Here is a 10,680-nt window from a genome sequence, read left to right as displayed (position 1 = left end):
CCTGCGGGCTCCTGCCCCGCCGCCCTTCCCAGACCTCCCCCCGCCCTCCGCTCGCCCTGACGTCCCTAGCCCCCGCCCCTCCCTCCCGAGCCTTCAAAGGGCGCTCGGGGGCTGCGGGGCTGGAGCTTCTGCGTGCAGCCGAGGGGCGCCGCCGCCTGCCCGTCGCGGGGCTACCGGCGGGCGCTGGGTCCCCCAGCTCCCTTCTCGCGTAGCAGGAGCAGGTGCCACAGCCGCCGGCCGCTCGCGCGGAGGTGGGACAAGGAAGGGCGCGCAGGGCCGCCACATGGAGAGCGGCGGCGGGGCTCCCCCGGCTGGGGCGCTCGGGGCGGCGTCCGAGTCCGCACAGTGCCCGCTGCCGCCGGGGGACGAGGGCGCGGCGGGGCCGGCGTGGCCGCTGGAGCCCGAGGGGGCGGCCGAGGGCGAGGGGGCTGGAGGCGAGGGCGGGGGCGGGCCGCGGCGGGCTCTGCGGGCAGTGTACGTGCGCGGCGAGAGCCCCCAGGGCGGCGCGGCCGGCGGCCCCGAGGAGGGGGCGCGGCGGTGCTTGCTGCGGGCCTGCGAGGCCGAGGGCGCCCACCTCACCTCCGTGCCCTTCGGGAAGCTCGACTTTGGGGAGACAGCCGTGCTCGACGCCTTCTACGACGCAGGTGAGGCGGGTGACCCCTTTCGCCCCCATCCCACTCCTCCCAGTTTTCCTTATCTTCGCCCACGCCGCCGAAGCACCAGCTCCTCCTCCCCATCCTAGCACCGGCTGACTCTTTCGACAGGACCGCCCCACCTTTTGGGGAGGGGAGAGTAGGTAGCCTTGTACCCTTTTACAGATAAGAAAACAGAGGCCCCTTCAGTTTTCTTAAACATCAGATGATCCAAGAAACAGCCTATAACCCAGTCGAGGCTGAGTTCCCCGACCCCCGCTACTTATTCAACTGTTACTTTCTCACTCCTGTGGGTCCCAACCCTGGCTACACGTTAGAATCACCTGGGGGAGCTTTTCAAACTCCTAATGCCCAGACTATCCCAGACCAATGACATCACAATCTGAGGCCTCAGGATTGTCGAATGCTTCCCACATGATTCCATTTTGCAGTCAAGAGTGGGTAATGGTCTATTACAGTGGGGGAGGGGGATGGGGGGAGGGGCGTCTCTTAGAAATGCCCCGGTGTTCTTTTGCGCACTTAACACAGATTAACAGTGGGGCTGTGCTCTACTACCAGTTTGACAGATATACGTTATCCTGTAATGCACAAACATTCCCGGCTTCAGGATCTCTTCCGTTGCTGGAACGGGACCCTCAGCTCACTGTAATAAGTGTGCCAGAAGAACCCAGCCTTAAATCAGTACTTTTGGTTGGCACGAGTTCCTCCAGGTGTGGAACGGATTGTTGCTTGGCTGTTTTCCTTACCGAACCTTTGGAAGCTATGTGACAAGCCTCTGGTACTTGGGTGATAGTCACAAGCATTGTGAGACAGTAGTTCACCTGGGACACCCTGTGCCTTGGTTTCTCCACTGGTCAAACAGGAGTAACATGCCTGCGCTAACCCCAAAAGCTCGTGAGACGGTAAATGGCGGCGGCTACACCGTGCTGGTGAGATGGTAAGCTAGCTTTATTACCATCCATTCTTTGCCCGGATCTGTTTTCTGCAGAGCAAATCCTCCCCAGCTGGAAGGGGGGTGGGGTAGCGGGCTTGTTCAAACAAGTGGCTGCTGGGCCTTTGAAAACACTCCCCGGATGTTGCTGACCACTCAGAGTAGACTCTTCAGCGCAACATCTTTTTTAGAAAAGTTGTTCAGGAGCCCATTTCACCTGGAACCACTCGGTTTTCTCGACTTCTGTTCATTCTCTGCTGAAAATGGAGTTTGAACAGACTCTTCTCTGAATGGTTAAATGTCCATTTGGCCATTAGGCACAGCTGTAGCCTCCTGCCTGCTGGTGCCGACTCTGATAATTGGCGTGCAGTGGCTTTGCTTCTCTGGGGGGTGTGTGTGTGTGTGTAAAACAAGCCTTCATCTACTACCAGGACCCCTTCCTTCTGGTTGGGTGTGAAGGTTCATTCAGGCAGAAATCTTGGGCTTTCAATTCCAGAGCTACACGAAGAGCACATGGCCTTTTCTTGTTCTGGGTCCTGATTGCCTAGGATTTTCAGCTGCAGTATGTACCTCCTTTGGTTGACCTTGGCCTGGTCTTGAATAAATCATTTTTCAGTACATCATCATAACTAATAAGCTCTTTTCATAGGTTTGACAAACAAGATATGAAACTCCAAGAAGTCGGTTCATGGATTTAAACAGGCACTGCGCCCCCACCCCTGATCTCTGCCATTCACAGCTTTTTGGTGTCTCCGCCAAAAAGATATAAATCTGTCACTTTGGCTTTTTTGTAAAAGTTCTACAACCTTGCTCTCCAAGAACTATTGAACTGTCCCAGGTGTGTTTCGGGGGGGGAGAGGATCGTCGGTGTGAAATTTAAGCACTTCCTATCTCCTGTTGTCATAATAAGTCAAGGCTGGGTTGGATGGTGTTTTCCATCTCGTGCAGTTTTATGTGGTCCTTTGTGGGTCTGAATAGGAGGTTATGTGTCACCAGTGCCTGGGTGATTTGATGGGCTGCAGGAGAGCCATCAACCCATGCAAGGGGGCACGCGGGCACTGCTGTGAAAGAAAACCGCCGTAAGCCATGAGGGCTGAGGAGCAGCTCATTGACTTTTTTTTAAAAAAAAATTATGGTAAAATGTACGTAACATAAAATTTGCTGTTGAAACCATTTTTAAGTGTGGATTTCAGAGGCATTAAGTACAGTCGCACTGCTGTGCAGTCATCACCACTATCCATTTCCAGAACTTTTTCATCATCCCAAACAGAATCTCTGTACCCCTTAATAACTTGCCACTCCTCACTCCCCCAGCCCCTGGTACCCACTGTCCTACCATCTGTCTCTATGAATTTGACTACTCTAGATGCCTCATATAAGTGGAATCATACAGTATTTGTCTTTCTGTGACTGGCTTCTTTCACTTAGCGTGATGTCTTAGGCTATGGTGAATAATGCTGTAATGAGCATGGGTGGATAAATTTCTGTTCAAGTCTCTGCTTTCACATTTTTGGGTGTATACCTGGACGTGGAATTACTGGGTCAAACGGTATTCTGTGTTTAATTTTTTGAGGGACGTTCTTTTTACTTTTAGCAGAGGTGGTGTGCCTTTGGCCCATAGAAGGTCCTGGTTTTTTGTTTGTTTCTTTTGGGTTTTTTTTTTTTTTTTAACATCCAGCATCCATCCTCACAGATGAGAGTCTTGAATTCAGTAAAGCTATCAAATTCAGCAAGTGAGGGTCAATCACTCGGTTACTTCTAGGATTTGGAGAACAAAACATCTCTTTTTTTTGTTTTTTTAGAGGAAACCGCCTCTTCTGGATATGCCTTGGCACTTTTTGTTGAGGTGCCCATTTCTCTACTTGAACAGAATTCATAGTCACGACTTTAGCTGGTGCACTGTGTGTGTTGGGTGTGTTTGCACAGAGCAGCCTCTTCTGCTTCCTCAGGTGCATGCTGTGTCTCCCTCCTGGAGGTTCTCAGTGCTTGTGAATGTATGGAAAACTCAGACATCCTACAGGAAGGAAACCTGGGTAACTCTGTCTCATGCTTTCCAAACATTTTGACCACAGAAACTATTCTCCCAGGATGCTGTAGTTGAATACACTTATTGTGGTTATTGAGTTAGCTATTAACTGCTGCAATGACAAGAACAGCCCCTTTGATCAGGCCCTGGGGCTCAGGTGAGCTTCCCATACCTGATGTGCCTCGCTCTGCCTGCCCTCCCTCCTCTCTGAACCGCACGTACATGCTACTTTCCTGACTCGGGGGCCCTGCTTCTGATTTTTTTCTTCAGCTATGTTCACAGTGATTTTAAACGTTGGGAGGTATTGCCACCTGCAACAGGAAATCCTTGCATTTCCTGAACATTGATTAAAAGACCAAGACATCAGTCTCCAGGTTAGTTATTTGACTTTACTCTGTCCTGAAGATTCCCCTTTTCTGGCAAGAGTCATTTGGAGGATACGAAGTGTGGCAGAGGTGGCTAGGTGGTCAGGAGACCGATGCTCCTAGTTGTTGCTGGGAAGCAGGGACTACGTTTTCCAGCACGCTTTGAGTCTGTGTGGGCCATATAACTAGTTCTGGCCAATGGAATGTGAGTATTAGTGATGTCTATCACTTTGGGCCAAGGCGTTGGCATATCTGTAGATCTTCTAATACTCTCTAATCCCTTTCTGTGGTCTCCGTGGGGCCCCTGGAGGCTGGCTGTAGAAGATGGCAGTGGCACGTGATGGAAGGTACCTGGATCCCTGAACCACTCTTTTGAGGATAGCTGTTGGACCAGGATCATCCACTTTGGATTTTGCATAAGCAAGAGAGAAGCTTTTATTGAGTCAGGCTCCTAAGGCTTGGGGGTGGTTTTTACAGTGGTAAGAGAGTGCAACTTGGGTTATGAAAATATAGCCCAACTGCTAGCAAGTTGTCTCCTAGGGCATGCCTTTCCAAGAGAAAGTCAGGTCAGGTATCATCTCATGTAATGGACTGTCATTGGTAATAATATATGCCAATCGTGGGGCCCCTCACTGTGCTGCTGTGGGCCAAGAGAATGGAATGGAAATGCTTGGGCCATCAGGTTCATATCAGCCATGGGAGGAGACATTCTAGCTTCTTCCCTGGTTTCACTGGTTTTGGAGGCTAGGTAATTTTTTCCTTTTGTATTAAATGATACTGGAGTGATTCTGTTAGTTTTTATCCAACAGTAATATTGGGATTTTTGCAACAAAAAAGGATATATAATGGTTTAAAATACGGCCAGCTCTAGTTCCATTCTCTGCCCTTCATGTGGGTTGTGTCTCGCTTCACCTTCTAAGATGTTATTCATGGATTCTTCGTTCGCTTGATGCGTTGTGTGGCATAGAGCGTGCCCACCAGGCTTCCGTAGAGTCTGCCACGTTGCCTAATCTCCTTTGCAGTTAGCTGGGGTTCTTTGGACGAGTGCTGGCCAATGAAATGTGAGCAGCATCAACAAGTGTCACTTTGAAAGCGACTGAGAGTTAGATGATACGCCGCCTCCATCTCTCTTTGCCTCTGTCATGGCAAACTTGAAGGTTGTGTGTTCAAGATGGCAGTTAAGCCCCTGAAATTTGGGGGATTTGTCTGATGTGGCAGCATAACCTAGCTCATTCTGACTAATATAGCTTGCTGTGCATTCTGCTAGAAATGCCTGAATGTATCTCTCAGCTGACTTTAATGGGCTTAATCCACAGGTGCATTGGCTCCTGCTTAAGAAAGAGACTTAGCCACTGGACCACCAGGGAAGACCCTAAGACTCCACACTCCCAATGCAGGGGGACCAGGTTCAATCCCTGGTCAGGGAACTAGATCCTGCAGGCTACAACTAAAAAGGTTCCGCATGCCGCAACTAAGACCCGGCGCAGCCCAATAAATAAATAAATATTTTTTTAAAAAAGAGAGAGAGGGAGAGAGAGACTTAAAGATGCCTTAAGACTTCTAATAATTTGGTGCATACTCTTTCCTCACCATTCTGGAAAATGCATGAAGTTCCAAGGAAGACAGTCCTGTGGACACATGGCTGTGGTGGTTGTAGAATGCACGTTTTGTGTGCCATCTATATACATGGTCGGGAGACTGGCCAAATCTATCAATATTTCCAGCAGAATGTAAGGGCAATAGTTAGACATTGCCTTCCCATATGTAAGTAAACTTTGGTGAGTGAAATCATCAATTTAGCAGCTCAAGTCAGAAACCCAGGAGTCATTCTTGATGCCACCCTCTCCCTCATTGCCAAATCCAGCCTGTTGCTTCCAGATGGTTCTCAAACCTGCTTCCCTTCTCTCTACCAGGGAAGTTTGCCTCCGTCATGGCAAACTTGAAGGTTGTGTGTTCAAGATGGCAGTTAAGCCCCTGAAATTTGGGGGATTTGTCTGATGTGGCAGCACAGCCTAGCTCGTCCTGACTAATACAGCTTGCTGTGCATTCTGCTAGAAATGCCTGCCACCATCTTGGTCCAAGCATTGGCTTCTCTCCTCCAGCTCACATGTCATCTGCTTAGAAGCCACCGTATGCTGGCACCCTCCGCCACGTGGCAGTCCTCCTCTGCCCAAAGCTCCTTCAGCCTTCACATCTCAGGTCTTCAAGGAAGCCTTCACGAACTTCTCCCGCCCCCTCGTCAGTTGTACGCACACTGTGGTTTTCTTTCCTAGCAAGTAACACAATTGTGATTAAATAATTATTGATTTAATGATTGATCTTCTGCCAGACAGTGAACTCTTCGATGGCAGGGAACCAGATGCAGTTTTCTTTGCTACCCTTTGAGTGTTTCCTAGGAATATGTGTCCAGCTCCTTTTTAGAATAACTCTCAGTGGACACAGATGACACTTGGTTTCTCCTGTCGAGATGAAGCAAAATTTGTTGGGGACCCTCAAAAGGAAATCAGAATGTGGTTTCCTCTAGAAACCAAGTTGAAAACAGTGGCCAGGCATAGTGCGATTGTGATTTTATTAAACAATAAGATACATCCTAACGACACATTTCTGAGTGGTACATATCTAACAGAAGAGACTAGAAGAACTCACACCGGACACACTGGAATGGAAACAGTGGTTTGGATCGTGTGCTGGGCAGACTGGTTCTTGTTGTTTGTCCACATGTTCTATAATGTTTATTTTCTATGTTACAAATGTGATTTTATTTCAAGCAAGTGCGGTAGGAGATTAAAGATGGGGCTGTAAGTCAGAAGCCTTCTCCCACTCTTCCTGTCTCCCTGCCGGCCGGCTCAGGCCCAGGCAACAATGACTGTACATCCAGGGCCCCGTGCACACGAGCCCCTGGCCAGACCTCAGCTGTCCTCTGCTGCACGTGGCTGCTGGCTTGCCCAGAGGGGCCCTTCCCTGAGCCTCCTTCCTTTTGAACCACTTTTACTGCTACTGACTCAGCATTGAGCCTGGAACTTTCCTCAGCTCTTAGTCACGTGAACTGGCTGATGAGAGAAGCATTGCACCTGTAGCATTGAATTGAGGCATTGCTGTTGGAGCCTTGAGTGCATAGAGTGGGTAGATAGATATTTGTGGACTGGTCCGCTGCATTACTGGCTGTATATTATTTGTTATGCGGGAAAATGTATGTTCAGTTCCCAGCCATCAACTTACAGACGTATTTTGGGAATACAAGCCATAAACTATCTTTTAAAACCTTCTAAGTATCAGGCTTTGAGATAGGTGCCATTTAAATCCCGGTCAGACAGTGTAGGCGGGAGAGGACTGAACTCTTGGAAAGCAATCTGGAAAACTTCCTGTTTCCCAGTCCCTTGAACAGGTTTTGAGCTATTGGGTGTGACAGGGCTTGGCAAAAATGCCTGGCGGTTATAGGGGCTTGGTTGGTGGTGGGGAGTTGTAGAGCAGAAAGGAGTCAAGCGGCAGACCTTGGCAGGAAGCAGAGTTCACTCAGGAGTTGGGGCTGCGGGAGGGCAGCCCAGGGGCCAGGCAGAACTGGACACGGAGGGGCAGGGGGAGAGTGGGAGCATTCAATGTAGATGATTCTTTTTCTTCTCTTCAATTTTTTTATTATGGAAAATTTCAAGCATGTGCATTACGCAGCTTCAACAATTATTAACATTCTGCCATCTTTATTTCTTCTTGACCTCTACCCACTCCCCACCCCGTACTTGATTATACTTTTCAACATTGTTAGTGTAAAAATGTATATACATTGAAGTGCAACAAATCTTAGTTGTACAACTTTGAGAAACGACTAAACCTAGGTAAGCAAATCCTATCACAATATAGTTTCCATCTGCCCAGAAAGTTCCCTTATGTCCCCTCCCACTCATTCCCCTTTCCACTCCCATTCCTGGCCCCAGGCGATGACTCTTAGGCTGTCACTTTAGATTAGATTTGCCTTTTCTAGAGTTTTGTGTAAATGGACTCAGACAGTGTGTACTCTTCAGTGTCTGGCTTCCTTCACTCAGCGTGACTTTTTTGAGATTCATCCGTACTGTTGCTGTTACCAGTAGCTTGTTCCTTTTTAATGCCAAGTACTATTCCATCACATGAATATATCACAGGTGGTTTAGCCATTCTCCTGTTGAAGGACATTTGGGTTGTTCCCAGTTTGGGGCTATTATAAATAAAGCTACTGTGAACATTTGTATGTAGGTCTTTTTGATGGCAAATGTTTTTTATTCCTCTCGAGTAAATACCTAGGAGTGGAATGGCTGGATCAAAGGGTAGGTGTATGTTAAACTATTTAAGAAATTTCCAAATTTTTTTCGAAGTGGTACCGTCTTACGTTCCTAGCACTGATGCGCAAGAGTTCCCGTGGCTTCTTGCCCTCACCGCACTTTGTATTGCTGAGCTTTTCTATTTTGGCCCTGCTAGTTGGGGGGTGTGGTGGTTTCTCTTTATGGTTTTAAGTCACCTTTCCCTGATGATCAGTGATGTTGAGCACCTTTTCATGTGCTGTTCAGCCATGCAGGCATCTTCCTCTGTGAGATGTCTGTTCAAGCCATTTACCCGTTTAGTTGGGTTGTCAGCTTATTATTGAATTAGGAGAGTTCTTTATGTATTCCGGATTCAAGTGCTTTGTCGGAAGTATACTTTGTGAACATTTGATCCCAGACTGTGGCTTGCTTATTCATCTACTTGTGACATTTGGTGAGCAGAAAATTTTAACTTTGATTAAATCTAATTTAGGCTCTTTTCCTGTTAAGTTTGCCTTCTGTGTCCTGTCTAAGAAATCTGTGCCTACGTCCAGGTTGTGGTTTTGCAGCTCGTCTTCTACGTGTTCTTCTGAAAGATTTATAGTTTTAGCTTTTACATTGAGGGCTGTGATTCATCTCAAATTCAGTTTGACACAGGTGACTTTGGATAAACCAAGCCTGACACCTTGCTTCAGACATCTGGGAGATGGGTCTTGCCCCAGGATGAGTACTCCAGGGACTTGGAGTCTAGCTGGCAGGACCATGGCTGCCTCTCTTTCATCTCACCATCCAGGAACGTATATGAAATGCAGGTTGTCCTTTAGGCAAATTGCCTTTCTGCCTTCTGGAGTAAAAACTGACAAAAGAGATCCGTGATGAAACTTTACCAACATGTGTTCCATCATTGTGTCCCACTGCGCCCAGCAATACGAGTGGCAGAGGGGAAAGGACACTGGCTCTACGGATCAGGTTTTAATTTCTGCCCTGTCATTTATAGGCTGTGTGACCCTGGATAACTTACTTAACATCTCTGACCCCCATTTTAAAAACCTCGAGGTAGAGATTCAAGCAAGTGCCCTGAACTTAGTAAGTGCGCAGTAAATGTCAGTCCCCCATGTCTTTGCCTTCCTCTTGCTCCCAGCAGTAAACACTCCAGAACCTCAGTATGGAAGGAAATGTGCTCTGTGAAATAGTAAAGACTGGAGGCTCAGATCCTTTGGACGATCATCATGTTGTAGGGTCGTGTTATAGTTCTGCAGTTGGTAAAAAAAAAATTTTTTTTCCCTAAGTTTTGAGGTTGGAGATTCATGCTAACTCCATTCCTGGTCCTGTGCTGCAGGAAGGAGGTGAGGAGAAGGCACAAAACCCCGCTTTGTGATGAGCTCTTGATTTTTTCTTTTTATTGAGGTATAGCATATATACAGGAAAGGGTGCAGTCTTGTGTACTGCTCTGTGACTTTTCACAAACTGTACACACCATGTAACCCAGCACCTGGATCAAAAAAGACAAGTGAATGCCGACAGCACCTCAGAGTATGATCGCTTCTGTTTGCCAGCCTGGCCAGGAGTAACAACTATCTGTCTCTAGAGATTTGTTTATTCATATAAATGGAATCATGTAATGCTGGTTCATTGTGACTGTCTTCTTTCACTTAATGTGTTTTCAAGATTCATCCATGTTGTGGTATATATCAGTACTTCATTACTTTATTTTTTTTAATAGTAATCTTTTATTTATTTATTTATTTTTATATTTATTTTTGGCTGTGTTGGGTCTTCGTTTCTGTGCGAGGGCTTTCTCTAGTTGTGGCAAGTGGGGGCCACTCTTCATCGCGGTGTGCGGGCCTCTCATAATCGCGGCCTCTCTTGTTGCGGAGCACAGGCTCCAGACGCGCAAGCTCAGTAGTTGTGGCTCACGGGCCCAGTTGCTCCGCGGCATGTGGGATCTTCCCAGACCAGGGCTCGAACCCGTGTCCCCTGCATTGGCAGGCAGATTCTCAACCACTGCGCCACCAGGGAAGCCCCTTCATTACTTTTTTTATTGCTGAATAGTATTGATGTATGGATACACCACGTTGTATTTTTCCATCCTTCCATTGATGGGGTTATTTCCAGTTTGGGCTGTTGTGAATAATGCTACAAGTTTTTGTGTGGACTTGTGTTTGCATTTCTCTTGGGTATACACCTAGCAGTGGGATTTCTGGGTCATATGGTAACTCTAATGTTCTTTTAAAAGTTTTTTATTGTGATAAAGAAACACATCATAAAATTTACCATCTTAACTGTTTCTAAGTGTGCCGTTCAGTAGTGTGGTACATTCATATTGTTATGTAGCCAATCTCCAGAACTTTTTCGTCTTACAAAACGAGAACTCTGTACCCATTAAACCACGATTCCCCACTCTGCCCTTCCCCCAGCTACCAGTAACCACCATTCT

General features: G+C 47.5%; 1 protein-coding gene across 4 annotated transcripts in view; it reads left to right on the top strand.

The window, feature by feature from the left end:
* The first annotated feature begins 101 nt into the window (after window positions 1-101).
* MAP3K15 (mitogen-activated protein kinase kinase kinase 15) overlaps window positions 102-10,680 on the top strand; it is a 148,224-nt gene continuing 137,645 nt past the window's right edge. For all 4 annotated transcript variants that reach the window (XR_014258911.1, XM_082446933.1, XM_082446935.1 and 1 more), the window contains exon 1: window positions 102-644. Coding sequence is in view for 3 of the 4 variants with exons in the window: in XM_082446933.1 (XP_082303059.1) it covers window positions 284-644 (361 nt within the window). In the remaining variant the exon portion in view is untranslated. The remainder of the gene's footprint in view (window positions 645-10,680) is intronic.

This window comes from Balaenoptera physalus (assembly GCF_965194825.1).
Source record: "Balaenoptera physalus genome assembly, chromosome: X".
NCBI classification, from domain to species: Eukaryota; Metazoa; Chordata; class Mammalia; order Artiodactyla; family Balaenopteridae; genus Balaenoptera; species Balaenoptera physalus.
The sequence above is the reverse complement of the archived record's forward strand: the minus strand, read 5'-3'. Positions and strand labels throughout refer to the sequence as shown.